Below are 18,811 nucleotides of genomic sequence, written 5' to 3'. Positions count from 1 at the left end.
GGAAGGCGCAGCAGGGTCCGCTCCTTTCCATGTCGAGAACAAACAAGCTCAAAGCACCCGCCCCATGGAGACAAGGCCAAGCGATCTAGGCTCTACAGGCCCAGGTCCAATTGTCAGCCTACCATGCAGCCTACCCCAATCTTCTGAGACTTGCCCTGTTGAGGACTTCTTTGTATTCCGTCGCTTATTGCTTAACAACCGTCGACTCCGCCTTTTGATGCTTTCTCACTACTCATTTATTATATCAAAGACTCATCCGCTGACCATGTCGGTGCCTTGATCACCACCAACAGCTCTTCCATCTTTCAACCTTCAGATCAGACGATCAATGTCTGCCAAACCTCACAACCATACAGCCGACGAGAATAGCCCGCTCCTTAATGGCGGTGCCTCGTCGGCCCTCAATGACACCCTCGGTCACCGCAATGGCAACGGCCATATCAGTCTCAGCCGAGACTCGAGCACCATGACGTTCCTCTTCGACTCGAAGCATACGCCTGGTATTGATAACAGCAACATTGCCGTCAGGAGTCTGGCTTACTCCTGGCACATTGCCAAGGTCACCCTTCTCAGCAGTATGTTGGCGCTTCTCGCTGTACGGTCGCATACACAACTAACTTTGTTCAATAGACTATGTCAATTTTCTCCTGGTCATGGTACCTCTTGGTATTGTTGCTGGTAAGATGGGCTGGGGTTCTACTGCCGTTTTCACTATCAACTTCTTTGCCATTATCCCACTCGCTGCTGTGCTGTCGTTTGCGACAGAAGAGTTCTCGATGAAGCTTGGTGAGACTCTTGGTGGCCTCCTGAATGCTACCTTCGGAAATGCCGTGGAACTTATTGTATGATGCACAGACCTTCACTTCATATATTACGACTAATCGTGCATTTAGGTCAGCATTGTTGCTCTCCAGCGAAACGAAATTGAGCTCGTCCAGGCCTCTATGCTCGGTAGCATTCTTTCTAACCTTCTTCTGGTCATGGGAATGTGCTTCTTGTTCGGTGGTATCATTCATCGAGGCGAGTCGGGCAATGGCTATGAGCAGTCCTTCTCTTCAGCTACTGCACAGACAACTTGCTCCCTTATGACACTGTCTTCAGCCTCACTCGTCATTCCCGCTGCTGTATGTCAAATCGAACCCTGCTCAAAAACTCGACTAACTTTTATAGCTCTACGCAGTTCTTGACCAGAGTGGCTCCAAGGAGAAGGCCCAGAGCATCCTCACACTCTCTCGCGGCACTGCCATCATTCTTCTCCTGCTCTACGTCTTATATCTCATCTTCCAGCTCCGAACACACAGTAACCTTTTCGACGCCGAGAACCAGAACGAGAATGGCGAGGAAGTTGAGCCAGAGGAGCCTACTATTGGACCCCTTGCCGCCATTGCCGTCCTCTGTGTCACTACCGTCCTCGTCACTGTCTGCGCCGATTACCTCGTTGACAGCATTGATGATCTTGTCAAGACCTCCGGAATTAGCCGAGCATTCATTGGTCTGATCTTGATTCCCATTGTTGGCAATGCTGCTGAGCACGTCACTGCTGTTGTTGTCGCCCTCCGTGATAAGATGGATCTCGCCATGGGTGTTGCGGTTGGTTCTTCTATCCAGATTGCCCTCCTGGTCACGCCCTTCCTCGTCATTGTTGGCTGGATCATTGGTGCTCCGATGACTCTTCACTTCGAGACTTGTGAGTTTGATCCATTTCCTTTCTGTGTAATATTTACTGACAAACTTCCCAGTCCAAACTGTTGCCTTTGGAGTTTCTGTCCTCGTTGTTACGTATACTGTCCAGGATGGCAAATCCAACTACCTGGAGGGTGCTATGCTTATGGGTCTCTATATTATCATCGCATTGGCTTTCTATGCCACTCCATCCGATGTCTTGGACCCTGGCAACTAAATGCTAGAGTTCCCCTGATGTCTTAATCATCATCAATCAACTAATGTTTTAACACATATTTTTACTACCAACGAGTGACTTGTCTCATCAAGAAGCTTGTTCTGGATAGCCAGGAATGCCACCGAAAACTGTGGCTTCAACGATCTGCCAAAAGACAGTCGGATAATCGAGTCAACTTTCATATTTGTATTACTAAGCGGATGCAGTCCGCTGGACAGGACTGCTTCTTGGGAGCCCCAGACACTCCATCAAACTCTGGAATGAAACAGGGAGAGGAATAGGGAGGTTCAGTCGCATTCGCGAAATTTCATTGTGTCAAAGGAAACGAGGGATAGTAAATGGCCTTGCCGGTTTCTGTGCTTATTGGATTTTTTTATTGCTTGTATCATTGGACTGCGAGGTCGGAGACGGAATTCAAGCACGGAAAGGTTGATCGGATAGTTAATCAATATTTTCGCAGATTGATCTCTTCTTTGACAGTCACTGGTGAAGTAGTCGCAATAATGTCGCCAGCCTCTGAAACACTATGATCAAGTGATTTCTTTGAAGGTTACCTGTCAGCGGGAAAACGCCAGATGGGTGTTAAACCTATGAGTGAAGCCGTGAGCTAAATGCCAATCCACGAATGCCGAGTGACAAGGAAGATGAGCATGAAATTAACTGATCGACACTACAAAGTCTCGTTAAGTGAGCTAAGTCGGCGTGGACGAGATGTGTTACTAATTAAATGAGTTGGCGCAATCGACATTCATCACGTATCTGTACAAGATGGCAGGAATGTTGCCATACACCTCAAGCCATCCGATGTTTCTTACAAAACCAGGATACAAGACATCACACAGAACACAGCTTCAATTGCAGAGGATGTAGATGAAAGATGCTTTTGATTCTCAAAACGCCAATGTATGTATGTCAAAATATATATCGAAAATTCTAAATAGTAGGTTTGGACATGGGTGCAATAATGCCCTGTTTCATGAGCACACGAGGCTTGGTGCTGTCCTGGAAGGTCTCCTTCGTCTGCCACTCTGGTCCAACAGGTAGACGCAGCGAGCGCTCGTACTGTTGGCGGGACTCGAAGGGGTGAGGGAGCTGAGATGCGAGATAACGGTCGTTCTGGAAGTTGTTAGCATGTTGTATAGACCAGGAGTGAAAGTGAGCTTGTTTACCTTCTTGATGCGCTTCTCGTTGATAATGACCTTGTCCAGCTTGGCATCCTTGCGATCCTTCTTTTTGATACCATCAACCTTTGTTAAGAAACGGCCCTGGTGACGCTTCTTCTCCTTGGCGCTCACGCCATCACCAACCCATGATCCCCAACCGGGGAGTGTGTTATCGATGACCTTGTCGTCCTCTTCCTCGGCGATAGCTGTCTTTTCATCCTCAAAGTCACCGACCACGTCCTCGCCGGCAAAGGCACGAGCAACCATTTCTTGATCGCGAATCGCCATAGGTAGATGAAGGTCTGTTTCGGATTCGACGTCTGAAGCATCCTCTGTAGTCTGTGTTTTTGACTTGGATTTGGACTTGCTAGGCTTGGAGGCGACAAGGACGTTGGATGTGAGGTCGAGATCACCAATGTTTGTGTTAGACTGGCCCTTCTTCTTACGGCGTGTCTCGCCGCGGGACCATGCGCCTGTGGTTCCTGAAGAGGCAGGTTCGGAGAGGGATGTAATGTTGGGAATAGCAGGGTTGATGCCAGCGCCGTTGGTGGTTATTATGACATTGTCATCATCATCATCATCATCATCGGCATCCTCAGATTTGCGCTTCTTAGACACCTTGGTTGACTTCTCGAGAGCAGGTTTGAACGGCTGGCCATCTGCAGCACCATATTGGCGTCGGCCCACTTCCTCCAACTCATCAGCAGAACCATCAAACTCCTCACCATCAAGCTCTCGTCGGATCTGCTTGATGAGAGCATCGTTCGCCTCCTTCTTAGCGGCCTCGGCCTTTTGCATGAATTTCATGCCCATTAGACCCTTCTGAGGTTCATCCTCTTCTTCCTCAAGAGCCGCCAGCTGTCGACGCAGGGAGGCGTCGCCACCATCAGAGTCACTATCTGATTCAGACGAATCGTCAGAGCCGCCAGCACGACCCTCCTTTCTCCTTCGAAGCTCCTCGTCCTTACGTGCCATCTCAGTCAGACCAGCGCGGAAGTCGTCGTCCCATACGGCCCGCTTTGTCTTGGAGCCAATCTTGGCCCACTTGCTCTCCTTGTGTCGCTGGCCAACACGCTCCAGCGCTCGTCGACGATCTTGCGCTTCACGCTCTGCTTCAGAGTCAATCTCGCCGGCCTCTTCCATAGCCTCCTTTGTAGCCATTTCATCGCGTTCACGCTGCTTTCTGTGCACACGGTGGTATGCCTTGCTCTTGATCTTCTTGATGCGCTTGGCTCGTTTAGCCTCTCGAGAGTTGAGCTCGCGTTCCATACGCTTGCGTGCAAGAGCTTCCTTGCGGGTGAGCTCATTGCCCTCTTCATCATAGTCCTTCTCCTTTGGCTTTTGTGGCTTTTCCATTGTGAGACCGCTCTGCTCCATGATGGACATAATAGCAGACTCAAGCTCGTTGCTAGGTTTTGACACATTAAGAGGCTGTATCTCGGTAGTATCGAGACCGGCAGTCGCTGAGTTCTGAGGCAGAGGAAACATAAGATGCTCAGCTCTTCGGTTTTGCTTAACGGTGTCGTTCCATCGATCCAGGGTTTCATTGGTCTTTTCGTAGGCTGCACTTCGATCAAGTTGGTCTTGCTGTCTCCTTGCCAAAGGCACAGCCAGCTTCTTGGAAGCACCGGGACGCTTCTCCTTCTCCTCTTTGCTCATCAGCTTCATAGATTTCTTTACGTTGACGTCGTTGATGCCCGTCATTCCTAAATCAGCAAGACTGATCTTAGCTTTTGACTTGGGCTTGTCGTCCTCATCGTCCTTTTGACCTCCATATCCTTTGATCATGCCTTGAAGGGCCTCGAGCTTCTCCGGACTGGCTTCCTCATCGTCACTCTCGTCATCGTCACTTTCGTCATCTTCTTCCGATTCGTCGGATGCATCGTCATCAGACTCTGACGATCCGGAGTGATCTTTCTGCACGGGTTCATCGTCTGACTCCTCGAATTGGTCCAGAGCTGTTGCTAGATCGATAGCATCTGCGCCGAGTGTTTCACCCTCGTCGTCTTGGGAATCGTCCTCTGAGTCATCGTCCTTTTGGGTGTTAGACTACTATCAGCTGTTCGAAAACAGAACACACTTACCTCACGCTGTGTTGTTTTGCTGCCGCCGAACGTGTAACCCTCGAACTTGTCTTCATCACTGTCGCCAAACGCATCGTCGCTCTCAATCTCCGAATCCTCGTCATCCTCTCTTAGACCTCCCAGTCGCCATTCGTTTCCTTCACTATCGCTTCCATCATCGGCATCGTCGTTTGTTGGCCGACTAGGTCTCTTGACCTTCTTTCTCTGCGGCTCCTCCTCTTCCTCTTCCTCGTCGTCCTCTTCTTCGTCGCGACCATGCTTTCGCTCGATTTCAGCGTCTAATTCTCGTGCTCGAGGCGTTCGCTTCTGTCTCGGCGCAAAATTCTCCTGTGCGATACCGAATGCATCGAGCGCATTCTTCTGTGATCTCGCCTTGGACTTTTTGTTGCCGGCCTTGGCTTTGGGGGCTGCGACAAGGGGTCGCCCGTGAGCCTGTCTTCCGCCCATTGTTATTCCCAGGTGCTGGTATCCAATTTATCGAATTATGGGCGTTGCGCGGACCGGCGTGAAATGGTTGAATGGCGTCGACACAGCTTTCAGAGCAACACTTTTTTCCAACTTTTCTGCCGTGTAAAAAAGTTTGGCGGTGAGATGACCCTTGGCGGGGCACTATACGTACCCATGCGGGTAATGGAGTGTAAATGGCGTCTGAGATAAGCCTATCATAGACGTTGTAAATTGCTGATTCTAGTGGGGTCGATCCCACTGAAGACCACAGGGGCCTTCCCACTACGGACCAGGTCTAGCACCGAATACCGAGTCACATCGGATGTCGAATTTATGGCCAAGGTCTCGTATGATCTATAAGTGAGCCACTTCTTCTTCGTCTTCCAAGTCGATTTCTCTCAACCTTCCTCGTTCAACCTCTGAACATTGGCTTCGATCATGACGTCTTCCTTTGCCCCCGGGCTCCGGAGGTTACTATTCCAGGCCACAACCATAGCGTCTGGACCTTCAAAGTTCTTTGTCTGCAACCAATGCCTTCGAAGTGCTCCCCGGAGCATGCCCTCGCACGTTCTCAACGCTGTCCGATCACGATCCTATGCCGATTCCGCTATCAACAAGCCAATTGGAACTATCGCCGAGCAGGTCTCTGCCCGCGCATCTCCCTCTGTCTCTCAAGCTACCAAGAAAGCATGGCCTGAGTCCAACCCGAAGGGTGTGGGCTACTGGCTCCTCGGCAGCGCTGTTAGTGTTTTTGGTATTGTCGTCTTTGGTGGTCTAACACGTTTGACCGAGTCTGGGTATGCTTCTCTACGCCTGTTGCAGACAATTGGATAGCCAGCTAACGTCAAAACAGCCTGAGTATCACTGAATGGAGACCTGTCACTGGTTCGCTTCCTCCCATGTCCAAAGAAGATTGGGAGTCCGAGTTCGAAAAGTACCGTGCATCGCCCGAGTTCAAGCTTCTCAACCCTCATATGGACCTTGAAGAATTTAAGAAGATCTACTTTATGGAATGGTTTCACCGTGTCTGGGGTCGCTTCATTGGCCTGACCTTTGTCATTCCTACCGCCTACCTTGTCGCTCGTCGCAAAGTTACACCCAAAATGGCACTGAATCTTGCTGGAATCTCTGCATTGATTGGTTTCCAGGGTATCATCGGCTGGTGGATGGTCAAGTCTGGTCTCAAGGATGATCTGTTTGCTCCTGGCTCTCACCCTCGAGTCTCTCAGTACCGCCTCACCACTCACCTTGCTACCGCCTTTGTCTGCTACTCCTGGATGCTTCTCTCTGGTTTGACCGTTCTCCGAACTCGTCGCTGGCTCGCGAACCCCGAAGCAGCCATGAAACAGATCGCTGCTATGAGCCAGCCTGGACTTCGCACTATGCGCCGTGTCGTCTTCGCCCTTGCTACCCTGACCTTCATTACTGCCATGTCTGGTGGTCTTGTTGCCGGTCTCGATGCTGGTCTGATCTACAACGAATTCCCTAAGATGGGTCTTGGTCTCTTCCCACCTAAGCAGGAACTCTGGGACAAGTTCTACTCTCGTAAGGAGGACCAGTCTGATCTCTGGTGGCGCAACATGCTCGAGAACCCCAGCACTGTTCAGATGAACCACCGAATTCTTGCTGTGACTACCTTCTGCTCCATTCTCTCGCTCTTCATCTACGCGCGCACGAGACGTGTTAAGGCTATCCTCCCCGCCAACATCAAGAAGGGCGCCGATGGCCTTTTCCACGTTGTGTCTTTGCAGGTTGCCCTCGGCATCAGCACTCTCATCTATATGGTACCAATTTCCCTCGCCGCAGCTCATCAGGCGGGTGCTCTTGGTGTGTTGACCATGGCTCTGGTTTTGGCTCACAGACTACATATTCCCAAGCCCACTCTTCGTCTCCTTGAACAGCGATTGAAGCAGGCTGCTGCCAAATAAACGAATTGGCGGCGTTGTAAGATGCCGAAGAACAGCATGTATATTATTCTTGTACAATATGGTACCCAATAGCATCAATAGAATAACGAAACGGAAAGCTGGTAAGCTAGCCAAACGACACATATAATGAACATCTTGGATACACTCGACTCTAAGAAGAATTCTTAACATGGTTTTATAAAAGCATTTTATTTTCTTTCTAATTCCATCAGACTGGAAATCTGACCATTCTTATGTCGTTGTCACAGCGTAAAATCATGCAAACCAACTTATCAGTTAACCCAGTAAATCCCATTTTCCCGTTTTACTTGTGAGCTACACAAATAAGTTAGCAATTTGTCCTCGGTTTCAGGAGTGGTCATACTTACCAATGCCCTCCTCAGGCATAGGCTCAATGCCAACAACCTCGGCGGCAAGCTTCTTCTGCTCCAGCTTATCATCCTTCATGAAGGGGAAAGCGAGAACCTCACGGATGGTGTAGTTGTCAGTCAAGAACATGACCATTCGGTCGATACCCATGCCCCAACCACCAGTAGGAGGCAGACCATATTCAAGCGAGGTACAGAAGTTCTCGTCAATGAGCTGAGCCTCGTCATCACCCTGGTCCTTCTGGCGAGCCTGCTCCTCAAAACGCAGACGCTGGTCAAAGGGATCGTTCAACTCAGTGTAGGCATTGGCGATCTCCTTCTTGCAAACGAAGGCCTCGAAACGCTCGCACAGACCGGGAATCTCACGGTGGTACTTGGCAAGAGGGCTCATGACTTGAGGGTGACCAGTAATGAAAGAGGGGTTGACACACTTCTCCTCGATGAACTCACCGACCAGCTTGTCAATCATGCGGGCGTTGGTGAGAGGAGGTGTGCACTCCAGGTTCATCTTCTTGAGGACCTTCTTGAGGAATTCGTTGGTCTCTTGTGTGTGGAGCTGGTCACCAGGAGGGAACTTCTCTCCGGTGGCTTCCTCCAGGGTGGGAATCATTTCATATCGGGGCCAGGGCTTTTCCCAGTTGACCTCGTACTTCTCGCCGGTCTGGGTGTGAAAGGTGGTCTTGTAGCCACCGGTAAGGTACTTGACAAGGCCAGAAACCATGTCCTCAGTGATGTCCATTAGGTCGTTGACATCAGCGTAGGCCTGATAGAACTCAATGGTAGTGAACTCAGGGTTGTGGGTGAGATCAGCACCCTCGTTTCGGAACTGACGTCCAATCTCGTACACGCGGTTAAGGCCACCAACAACAAGCATCTTGAGGTATAGCTCAGGAGCGACACGCATGAACATCTGCATGTCGTACTCATTATGGTGAGTAGTGAAGGGCTTAGCAGTGGCACCGCCAGCAATCTGGTTCATCATGGGAGTCTCAACCTCGACAAAGTCACGCTCGTCGAAGTATCGGCGGATCCAGGTGATCATCTTGGATCGAGTGATGAAGACATTACGGGCCTTCTCGTTGCAGATAAGATCGAGATATCGCTTGCGGTATCGCTGCTCGAGATCCTTGAAGCCGTAGTGATCATCAGGGAGGGCATGGAGACAAGGAGTCAGGAGGACGACCTCAGTCGCGAAGATTGACAGCTCACCCTCCTCTCCCTTCTCGATCTTGGTCTTAGGGGCAGTTCTACAGTTAATTAGTATGTGATCCGGTTCTAGGATAGTTAGTAACTTACCGGCCGGGGTAGCCAATAACACCAATGATATCACCTCGGCGGAGGTGCTCGTGCTGGGCATCAAAAGCGGGAGCTCCCTCTCGCACCTCTTGCGCTTGGCACATAATCTGGACCTTGACGCCCTCTGTTCGGACATCATAGAAAAGAAGCTTGGAGCCGGATGCTCGCTTTCCGTGGACACGGGCACCGATCTGGATGATCTTGTCCTTGGCATGCTCGCCAGACTTGAGGTGACCAAACTCCTTGACAAAGTTTCGCAGGTCGTATGTGACGTTGAACTTATGAGGGTAAGGGTTGGGGCTCTTGGTCTCGCGGAGCTTGTTGATGTTCCTTGATCGAATCTCGAAGTACTGGTTGGGAGTGAGGTCCTTCTCGGCAGCCTCAGCACCACCAGCAGCCTTCTTGGGAGCAGGAGCAGGACCGCGCTCAGCAGCCTTCTTCTTCTTTTCCTCCTCCTTCTGGCGGGCCTTCTGGCGCTTCTTCAACTCGGTCTTGGAGACCTTCTCACCAGTTACCTCATCGAGGTGCAGGTTGGAGACCTGCTCGGTCGGGGGGGCGGCAGCGTCAGCCATGATTGCGTCTCGTTTCGCGGTGGGGGATAATTGAAATGGCAGATCTCCAAATCAGGCGACAGTTCCTGATTTAAGTCTCTGCTGCCGGCAAATTGAGTCAAGCTGTGATGGATGTGGTGAGTCAGTGGAAACAGTCAGGGCATTGGAGGGGCAGAAGAAATCCATTGGTTTGGGCGCCACAATCGCGGGGTAAATTTTCAGTCAGGCATTCATTCTTGAGCGAGCTCAGCCACAGATAAAATCATTGGTAGAAATGTCTATATACGGCAAAAGACCACGAGAACGAAGCAAGAGAAGTAGTGAGCTCTCCGAATTGGTCATATTATTGAATCATGAGCAAGATGTATCTAGCTCTGAGCCTTCGTCATTACTTATATGTATTTTTGTTAGCCAATCAGCTATTGTGATTCTCAACTTTAGCCGCCCAACTGAAATCATTGTTTTATTCTAAAAACATCGCATCTCCGCGTACCCCCTGCATGGCCATCGCCATATCTGCACCATGCATTGCTCCATTTTGCATTGCCATATTCATATTTGGCATTGATCGACTCATATTAATGGCGGTTCGGTTGATAGGGCTCCCAGTTCCGTTGGGCATCATAAACTGTGCGGCTCGTTGTTGTTGTTGCTGTTGCTGTTGCTGTTGCTGTTGTTGGACCGGCCGCGTGCGTGGTACTTCTAGAGTTGCTTGTTGCTGGACAGGTGGTTGAGGCTTGATTGGAGACGCGTTCACCATGGCGAAGCTATCATCATCCTCCATCTCTGCATCGGCATCTTGATCACTGGCCTCGGCAATCGATGATGGGCCAGTTGTCGAAGCTGAAGTAGTGGCATGCTCGCTTGGAGCACCGTTAATGCTAGTTGTTGACTGACGTTTGGCAAGCTGTGGTCGTTGCGGTTGATGTTGCTGCTGTTGCTGTTGTGCTTGAAAATGTGGTTGAGATGGCGTCTGGATTTGTGGCGTTGGTTGAGTGCCGTTGACAGCAGGGGAAGAGGCTTGATTCTGGCTGGCTTGTTCCAACGTCCTCTGAGCGTTCATCCCAGCGGCATTGGCCCTTGAAGAAGCAATCACACTCTTCCAGCGCTCGATGGATCTTGTCACGAGAGAACCGAGGTCGAGTTGGCTATCCTCGATAGAGAAACCTACAGCCCTTCCGCCCTTGACAGCCTGCTCGTAAGAAAGGGAAAGCAGCTCCCTCTCTAGCGGAATCGTGACTGGCGGCGCAAGCCTGAACTCCTTTGGTTGCTGTAGCTTGTTCAGTTGCTCAATCTGGGATTTGAGGTTGGCATTCTCTTGCTTGAGTCTGTGCTGCTTCTCCTTCATTTTCTCGGCCTCCTTGTGTTTCCTTCCCACACCGCGGGCTAACTCCAGAATCCAAAGTTCTTGCTGCCGTTGAATTGGGAGAGTCTCCCATACTGCGTATGCTGACTGGAGGTGTTCATCGATTTGCGCCTCAAGTTGTTCGGCCATTTTCTCAGCCTTGCGGATCGACTCCCGAGGGTTTCGGAAATTATTATTTGTCGAAGGGGGATATTTGAACTCATCCATGACGGCGGTGGTAGCGGAAGCACAGGTTACTTTCCAAGCCTTGAACTCTCCTGCGAAGTAAGTCCGCAGAGCCTCATATTCGCGGTGACCTGGCGATTGGACTGACCAAGATGTGGAGGTGGGGTGTTGCGTGGACGAGAAAAGAGTCGGTGGAGGCTGTAGGCATTGAAGAGTGAGGGCAGGGAAATCGAGAGATAGGGGATCGAAATCGAATGGCATCGAGTTGCTGTCAAGTTGTACCCTATCCCTCTTGTTAGCACTACAGAAGCAAAATCATTATTAAAAATAAAAAAAAACGTGAATTCATACTTGGCTGCTCTCCAAGAGCTGAGGAGCTCCCTTAACGCGAGCTCCGCGGCACGGGCTGTATCCATAGCGTCTGAAAGTTTTTGCTTGACATCAAACTGGGCTTTTTGAATTGCCTGTTTGCTAACAGTACGTTGCATGCCAGGGCGTTTTGGTGGCTCAGGTGCGGCATCACTCTCCCAGCTGCCCCGTTTCGGGATGTCGTTCATAACGCCCGTCGCCTCCCATGTTGGCTGAAAAGCTGGTGCATATGTCATGGTCGAATCAACGGAGAGCTGATTATCCTTGGAGAGAACAGGGGATTGAAAGTCTTCATTCTCGGGAAGGGGTGTATCCTTTACGACATGTGCCCTGGGCGTTCCCACTGGAGTTGAGGCTTCACGCCTCCCGCCAAGGGAACCCCGGGGCTGTCGTCTGGTGATGCCACCACGAAGCTTTCTGATAGCATCGACATCGTGAATTCCATCCGCGGGTTTTGGGTTCTTCTCCTTGATATACAGATCGAGATGGCGACCGAGCGAAGAAGAGGTGAATGCTTGCCCACAAAAGGGGCAATTCTTGTCCTTAGGGGCACCAGCCTTGGGTGTTCCTGAGTCGGCCGTTTGGGGCGTAGATTCGGGCATTTTGAAGATAGGTAGGTAGGTACCAGAAGGGCCCAAGATCGAAAATTAGGGGGAGAAGGATACGAAAATACGGTGGCCGTGGGGGAAAGGTCTCGGTAGGCAGTAACTACAAGAGTGTAAAAAGCGGCTGCAGCTCCAATTGGGGAGCGTTACAGGCGTCAATCATAAGTATAGTAGCGAGCGAAGGTTGAAGAGAAAAGAACGAGCGTATTGGGGCCGAGACCTCCGGGCGCAAGGGAAGTTCAATGGACGTTCATGCAAAGTTACAGAGCATGAAGATTGTTGAAGGAGTGGAAGGAGGCGGTGGGGAGTTTGTTATGAAGCTGAGAGAGGCTAAAAGAGCGGACGGGAAGGGAGAACAAGAAAGAAAGGATGAAAGGAAAAGAAGATAGAGGCTCGAGAGGTTAAGGCAATGGAAGTTTAGAGGCGGCGGGAGACTAAAGGGGAAGCCAGGTCTCTTAGCATCGCTAGGTTTAATTGTTCTTTGGTTTTTTCCCCCCTCTCCATTTTAAAATAAAGCCTCCTCGCTCCTCTCCTCCTCCGGGCCATTCAGGGGCGGATCCAACCAAGACCCCCAGGCCCCAGATTGGCGCTGTTAGCACCAACAGTACCCCTGACGCTTAGTGGCCGTCCCGCCGTCTGGATGTCTCTCCCGCTGCTCGCTTAGCGCTGATCGGGCTGCTCTAAGAGGTCCGTCCTAGCGCCGTCGGGAGGTGCAACTGTCGCTGATGGATGCTCCAGACGCTGAGGTTCCTGGGAGGGCAGGGCGAGCAGTCTGATCTAGGGGTTGTAACGGGAAGATCTTGAGAGATGATGTTATCAATAGAGCTTAAGCTCAATTGTAAATATTATTATTTTTTTTTGAAGAGAACGTTTTTGAGAATGTATGAACTTCATCAAAAGTCCCATTGTCAGCTCAATTTGGACATCGGCATTGGTGGTGATCGGCTCAGGGTCGCTAAAAGGGAGGAGGATATGCAGCTATAAATACGACAATCTCTCGTTCTAAAATTATGGCCGCCTTAGCTAAAATTCTATCAACTGCTCCGTAACTAACTCTTCATTCCCATGTGACCGAATTACGGTAAACTCATCATGACCGTTGATTATTTCACAAGCTCCACTTGCATTGCTGTCAATCAAAGTTTCAAAGGCTGATAGCTTGTTGAGATCCAGTCCGTAATACGAGCTCCTTTTCATACGAAAGCGAAAATTATGTATGTATTTATTGAATCAACACATAATGCCTTAAGATCGGCCTTAATCCTATCGATCGTGGATCTGGCGTTTACTACTCCGTGCCTTACATGACATCCCTTACTTCCACCGTTTGGTTCCCTTTGTCAATTGGACTTTCAGCCCGCCTTTGATGACGCCTCAATCCTGCATATCGTAATAGAGTGGGTTCAGTTGGTTCCCCAAATGCAGCCCCTTTATGTAAGCTTATTGGTGCTAAAGTCAAGCCAAAGCAAGCAAGTGTCGGGCACGTCTCAACCAAAGACAAAAGATAAACTGGTACAAGGTTCAAACATCTGTCGCTCCAAGCAGCCAACGACATCTCGTCTCTGAACCCCAAACAAAGAGACAGAGGTGGCCTGGGGAAACAAATTCTGAACCGACTGGGCGCTGCCATCGGCAGTCCTTGAGCGCTAGGCGCCCAAACTTACACAAGATTGGCTTTCAAGTAGGAGCATGGGTGGCACCGACCATGGGGTTGCTGTTAGGCATAGGATCCATGTCCGAGACACGACATAGGACCAGCAGACGGTGAGCTTCTGCAACCCCCTTTAACACTGCAGCAGCACTATCTCACATAGAGATCAGTGAGCCACTCAGTCGTCATTTACTTGCAATCTTTAATTACAGCCTGCAGCTCCTCACTTCAACTGACGCAACGCAACTTGCTTCTCTGGCGTTGGCTTTTCATCTGGTAATACAATGCTCGGCAATTCTCATCCGTACTGCCATCCGTGTTTTCATGCTAAATCTATCAACCCCATTCGCCTATTCAGTTCAAGGTCGGGTTTACATTCCAAGTTGAGCAGCTCAGGGCCTCTGGTATAAAACAGAAGAGGCTCGGCTCTCACAGTGCATTGGCAAAGCTTGTTGGTGAGCTTTATTCATTTGTCTCTTGTTAGCCCCTGACTTGAGCCGCAAGCGCGACAAGACGGCAAATAACTCTACTTAACCTGAGACTATACATGATAGCCGCTGGTGCACCACAACTACTACTTGGCCTTCGTTACTAGTTGCTACCCACTGCAGCTCGAGTTGGCGTTTATGCCAAGTCATGGCAAGTCAAACAAGAGAAACGAAAATTGGCATCAAGTTGTTGGCATACTGGTATGTGACAATATCCCCTTGTTTCGTAATAAGATGTTACTTGCATATTCTGCCAACTTTTGCTTTTGCTTAATTAACTCCAGAATTGGCAATCCTCCAATCGTCGGTTTTATTTGCCCTCCACTCACTTTACAGGGGCCTAGATAACTCGAGAGCTACAATGGGAAGTCCAAAGAAGGAGGTAGAACAAACGGAGAGTAACCGACAGTTTGGCGAGAACTACAACACGCCGACGAGATAGAGTAGCACAGGACTAATTGATGTTTGAAAAAGAGAAGCATTCCCATCGGAGGTTGTCGCCGGGTCACGTGCTATGTGCCACACCTCAATTACAGCCACAGATACAGCCTCCTGCAAAAGCGGGTTATCTCTCCAGCGAAGCGCGACTACCTCACCTCCACTGATCGTGATTTCTTCAGTCGCGGAATTGAGGTGCAGCGGCCGCTTGTTTTCAAATACAACATCGTCAACAACATAAATTTGCAATCATTTGCAAAGTATCTTAAGACAGACTAGTATACGTCAATCAGGAATATCCAAAATGCCCCCTGGTATGTTACTATTATTATTTTTGCGCAATTCACTACCGCCGACTCATGTCACACGTGACGAGCGATGGGCGCATCGCGATCGCGTCTCCAATGAACACACAATATAGCCCTTGATTCCGGCGCAATTGGTATCCTGCCATTGCTGACGATTGCTCAGCTCTTAGTGATGAGGAATCATCCGATGTCGGAGAATTCACTACACCTCGCGCGAGCAGCCGCAAGTCTACCTCGGCTACTGCAGTAGATCAGCTCGACGACATGAAACCAGAAGAGGCATTTGACCAGGAGGACGGTGATGAAGACGAAGATCTGGATGAGGATGAGTAAGACATGAGCGAACCTGTCGAAAGGGCTAAAGCTCACGTGTTGCAGATTTGTTGTTGAGGCTATTAAAAAGCACATGGTCTACGACGACGTAGGGAATGATAGTCCAATTCGATATCACATGCTCATCGCGGCCGCAGGGAAGTCTACAGTTTCAAGTCAAGTGGGAAGGCTACGAGGCCAAGAAAGATTTGACGTGGGAGCCTGAGGAGAATCTGAGGTAGGTGATGGAGTCGCATGACTTTCTCAAGGCCTTGTCTAACGTGTTCTTCCCAGAGAGTCTGCTCAGGAAATCCTCGACGCCTACTTCGAAAAGTTCGGTGGCCGCGAGAAACTCTTTGAAGCGACTGAAACAGCATCAAAAACGAAGAAGCGCCGCCGTGCCACCACCAATGGCACCCCCAGCACAACCTCTACTACCAAGCGATCACGACGCGAGCACCCGGCCAACTCTGCAACTCCGGCGACAGCGAAGAATTGGAGCCCCCCAGCAGGGTCGTGGGAGGAGGAAATTGAGACAATCGATGCATGCGAGGATGAAGGCAGTGGCAAGTTGATCGTTTATCTGATTTGGAAGAACGGCCGCAAGACCAAGCACGACACCGACGTCATCTACAAGAAATGCCCACAAAAGGTCAGTGGGTTGGAGATTTGGAAATGTCGCATTTACTGACGTGAAGTAATACAGATGCTCCGCTTCTACGAGCGACATGTCAAGATCATTAGAGATGAGAACAAGGCTCTTGTCGACGGGACAGAGAACTAGCGGGATTTGTACAGGGACGAAAGGGAGATTGGGGCGAAGAGAAAGCTATGCAGCGCTGTCAGGTGTCCGTTTTGTACTGATACCTGATGCAACTGTAAACGGGACGGCGTTATCGGCGATGGCCATTAAGTTGCGGATGGGTTTCTATTTTTCTATTTGACTCATCATGCGTCTACACGCGGAACGGGGACAGGAACGGAATATTGATATTCAGACATGACTTCACATCAGATCATGGAGAAACACGGCGCACGGAGCATGTGTATTTGAAGCCTGTGTTTTTATGAAGAAGCGTGTTGGCTACGCAATTGAGTCGCAGCGAATTAATAGTGTGCAAACGTTCATGTGAAGATCTCAGAATCGTGCCTTGCATTCATGGCTTTGGCAATGTCCACGTTCCGTGGAAGTGCGGCACACCAGGGTCTTTTCATGATCCTTGGCTCATAGTCAGTCAGACGCGTCTCGACGCGACCACAGTCAATTAAAAAGTCCTGAGGTGACGTTTTCTGCGAGGCTGGGAAAAAAACCAAAGACGTTCCAGCGTGTCAGAGGCCCCTGAAGGTCTCCATAGCGGGACCCTTGCAGCGAGCTTAGCTCTCCCCCCTCCCAGCCTTGCCATTTACTACCTTTGGGCTGTAAGAAAAAGACGGTGGCGGGGCAACGACTTATAATAGAGTGAGTGGCCGTTTGTGAGTGAGACTGCGCATTCCAGTTCCTGATCTTGTTTATCTTTTTTCCAAGAAACGAATCTTACGGCTTATTTTCTTGAATAAAGAATTGAGAGATTTTTGGATATTTTCGACTTTGTCGACTCCATTGTACGACTTTGTGATTGATTGGTTCATCTGGTTGCACTACGTTGACTCTGCTCCAACCTCTTGACTCGGACTTCCACTCAACTCTACTCTACCACAACATAATTCTTGACTGGGTATGTCTACCCATGAGCCTCGGCAGTCTAATTGGACCCTTGAACTAACTGTCTCAGATTGAAACATCTCTCTTGAATCCATTGTTTGCAACAAAGACACTGTCACCAAACACAACATCAACGTCAACATGAAGAAGAACGACGTTATCGCCATCATCATTATCATTCTCTTCATCATCTTAGCAGCCGTATCCTTCGGCATCTGGAAGCTCGTCTCTATGGCCAAGAACCACATGAGCGTGACAGGCAGCGGCACATCAAGCAGCCACTCAAGCCGCGACATTGCCGACTAGTCCCATCACCTCTCACGCTTTCAAGCTTCTGGTACCCAGTGGTGGTTCTTTTTCCTTGTTTATACTTTTGAGCACAGCGGTTTTGTGGTAATTTGCTGCCACTTGTTTTGGATACAACATAAAATCATGGTGGAACGTGGGTGGGTTGATAATAAATATCTGGATGATTGATTTATGAATCACTCATATTTGGGTAACGGCGCAATATCATGGCGACATTGAATGGGTTATTTGGTTTTTGGATATGGTCATGACCTTTTGGCATATGGGCAACGCATTTTGTATGGAAGATAGACTACGTTTATGATTAGGAAGCCGAGTATGGCATGTGAATGAAACAATATGTATATGTATCGTATCACTTACAACAATGATCGGTTAAGCCGTTGTTCAGTGTCTTCAGTCATAGAACCACTCTACTCATCAACGCAAGGCATTACGCTTTGAATCATTACACACTGGTCCTGATTAACAACGCTTTACGTTTTATTCAAACCTGGCTTGTCGTGATACCAGTGACACATAACTCTAAGTACATACTTAAAGCGAGACTCATAACACCCCAGGCCTCCCTTCTTGGCTACACAGTTTCGTCAACTCTTCAGATATATCAAACACATCCTTAAAACAATCCTATTCAAAACAATACAATAGCGGACCCCGGCTTTCTGGTGCCAGATCTTATCGAGGAGGCCTCTAAGCTTAGTATCGACGATCTTGACACCGACAAGAGTGCTAGCGCCATCTCCCGTTACCAGGAATTCCCCTATGCTCACTTTCATAGCTCTAAGACAAAGCCCGATCCTGACGGCATGAACAAGACCAGCCCTGAGTATCAGGAGGGTGTCAGAAAAGCCATCAAAGCTCTAGAGGAAAAGTATCTTGGGGTTTATCAAGGCTACCAGGCTTCTAAGAACGATCTCATTCTCCTAATTGAAGAACACGAGGAGTATAGCTGGAACGAATTCATTCTGGACCCCTCGCGAGTACATGCACTTTGGCGAAGGGGAAACTGGAGGGCCTCGACACTTTCCTTGGCATTTGCCATAAGCACCATGGATTTCTAAGCTACCAGAGTCAAGATCTCTTCTATAAAAGGCTCTTCAAGGAACGGATGCAATTGGCCGAAATAAAGGGACTCATCAAGGCCGGACGCCGTGAGCTAGCCCGGCTGGAGGGCTTGGACTTATTCATCCAACTTCGTAATGACTTTGTTAAGTATCACGAAGAAGTAGCGGTTAACTGCGATTTTTGCGACGTTAGTGATGAGTTGAGCAGTTGCGCGTCTTCTGATTCGGGTGGAACCCGAACTACAGTTGAAATTGAATATTAGAAAGAAGCTTGTTGGAGGAATGAGGAAAATA

The 18,811-nt window shown here is 49.5% G+C and overlaps 8 protein-coding genes across 8 annotated transcripts; 4 read left to right on the top strand and 4 right to left on the bottom strand.

The window, feature by feature from the left end:
• Positions 1-328: 328 nt before the first annotated feature.
• On the top strand, positions 329-1,900 carry FOBCDRAFT_241208 (Sodium/calcium exchanger protein-domain-containing protein; the record flags this gene model as incomplete). The annotated part of the gene is made up of 5 exons (XM_031185897.2): positions 329-575; positions 631-842; positions 894-1,124; positions 1,171-1,687; positions 1,740-1,900. 5 exons carry the CDS (start codon positions 329-331, stop codon positions 1,898-1,900), a joined length of 1,368 nt encoding a protein of 455 aa, XP_031037032.2.
• An 867-nt stretch (positions 1,901-2,767) lies between these two features.
• On the bottom strand, positions 2,768-5,726 carry FOBCDRAFT_226732 (Utp14 protein-domain-containing protein). The gene is made up of 3 exons (XM_031185899.3): positions 5,148-5,726; positions 3,070-5,097; positions 2,768-3,016 (listed from the first exon to the last, which is right to left on the bottom strand). Exons 1-3 carry the CDS (start codon positions 5,592-5,594, stop codon positions 2,834-2,836), a joined length of 2,658 nt encoding a protein of 885 aa, XP_031037034.2. The 5' UTR covers positions 5,595-5,726; the 3' UTR covers positions 2,768-2,833.
• A 187-nt stretch (positions 5,727-5,913) lies between these two features.
• Positions 5,914-7,716, top strand: FOBCDRAFT_163980 (cytochrome oxidase assembly protein-domain-containing protein). The gene is made up of 2 exons (XM_031185900.3): positions 5,914-6,391; positions 6,448-7,716. Exons 1-2 carry the CDS (start codon positions 6,033-6,035, stop codon positions 7,520-7,522), a joined length of 1,434 nt encoding a protein of 477 aa, XP_031037035.1. The 5' UTR covers positions 5,914-6,032; the 3' UTR covers positions 7,523-7,716.
• Positions 7,717-7,870: 154 nt separating this feature from the next.
• On the bottom strand, positions 7,871-9,758 carry FOBCDRAFT_138443 (uncharacterized protein; the record flags this gene model as incomplete). The annotated part of the gene is made up of 2 exons (XM_031185901.3): positions 7,871-9,137; positions 9,187-9,758. The coding sequence occupies 2 exons, from the start codon at positions 9,756-9,758 to the stop codon at positions 7,871-7,873; spliced, it is 1,839 nt and encodes a 612-aa protein (XP_031037036.2).
• A 230-nt stretch (positions 9,759-9,988) lies between these two features.
• Positions 9,989-12,699, bottom strand: FOBCDRAFT_320927 (uncharacterized protein). Its single transcript, XM_059612057.1, has 2 exons — positions 11,620-12,699; positions 9,989-11,551 (listed from the first exon to the last, which is right to left on the bottom strand). Exons 1-2 carry the CDS (start codon positions 12,237-12,239, stop codon positions 10,201-10,203), a joined length of 1,971 nt encoding a protein of 656 aa, XP_059465182.1. The 5' UTR covers positions 12,240-12,699; the 3' UTR covers positions 9,989-10,200.
• Positions 12,700-14,987: 2,288 nt separating this feature from the next.
• Positions 14,988-16,223, top strand: FOBCDRAFT_295181 (uncharacterized protein; the record flags this gene model as incomplete). Its single annotated transcript, XM_054705121.2, has 4 exons — positions 14,988-15,133; positions 15,291-15,456; positions 15,734-16,091; positions 16,146-16,223. The coding sequence occupies exons 1-4, from the start codon at positions 15,124-15,126 to the stop codon at positions 16,221-16,223; spliced, it is 612 nt and encodes a 203-aa protein (XP_054561096.1). The 5' UTR covers positions 14,988-15,123.
• Positions 16,224-16,905: 682 nt separating this feature from the next.
• On the bottom strand, positions 16,906-17,803 carry FOBCDRAFT_226718 (uncharacterized protein). Its single transcript, XM_059609719.1, has one exon. The coding sequence runs from the start codon at positions 17,435-17,437 to the stop codon at positions 17,078-17,080; it is 360 nt and encodes a 119-aa protein (XP_059467390.1). The 5' UTR covers positions 17,438-17,803; the 3' UTR covers positions 16,906-17,077.
• FOBCDRAFT_203378 (uncharacterized protein) lies at positions 17,692-18,514 on the top strand (the record flags this gene model as incomplete). The annotated part of the gene is made up of 2 exons (XM_059609056.1): positions 17,692-17,728; positions 18,102-18,514. 2 exons carry the CDS (start codon positions 17,692-17,694, stop codon positions 18,512-18,514), a joined length of 450 nt encoding a protein of 149 aa, XP_059467389.1.
• Between the last annotated feature and the right edge of the window lie 297 nt (positions 18,515-18,811).

This window comes from Fusarium oxysporum, chromosome VI, assembly GCF_013085055.1.
Source record: "Fusarium oxysporum Fo47 chromosome VI, complete sequence".
Taxonomy (NCBI): Eukaryota; Fungi; Ascomycota; class Sordariomycetes; order Hypocreales; family Nectriaceae; genus Fusarium; species Fusarium oxysporum.
This window is presented reverse-complemented; position numbering and strand designations above follow the sequence as displayed.

Bases quoted from the DNA above. Each gene is read 5' to 3' on its own strand.
- FOBCDRAFT_226732 (XM_031185899.3), bottom strand. From the start codon at position 5,594: ATGGGCGGAAGACAGGCTCACGGGCGACCCCTTGTCGCAGCCCCCAAA. The intron at 5,098-5,147 runs GTAAGTGTGTTC...AACACCCAAAAG, and splicing joins GCAAAACAACACAGCGTGAG to GACGATGACTCAGAGGACGA. The intron at 3,017-3,069 runs GTAAACAAGCTC...AACAACTTCCAG, and splicing joins ACGAGAAGCGCATCAAGAAG to AACGACCGTTATCTCGCATC.
- FOBCDRAFT_163980 (XM_031185900.3), top strand. From the start codon at position 6,033: ATGACGTCTTCCTTTGCCCCCGGGCTCCGGAGGTTACTATTCCAGGCC. The intron at 6,392-6,447 runs GTATGCTTCTCT...ACGTCAAAACAG, and splicing joins ACACGTTTGACCGAGTCTGG to CCTGAGTATCACTGAATGGA.
- FOBCDRAFT_320927 (XM_059612057.1), bottom strand. From the start codon at position 12,239: ATGCCCGAATCTACGCCCCAAACGGCCGACTCAGGAACACCCAAGGCT. The intron at 11,552-11,619 runs GTATGAATTCAC...CAAGAGGGATAG, and splicing joins AGCTCTTGGAGAGCAGCCAA to GGTACAACTTGACAGCAACT.
- FOBCDRAFT_226718 (XM_059609719.1), bottom strand. From the start codon at position 17,437: ATGTCGCGGCTTGAGTGGCTGCTTGATGTGCCGCTGCCTGTCACGCTC.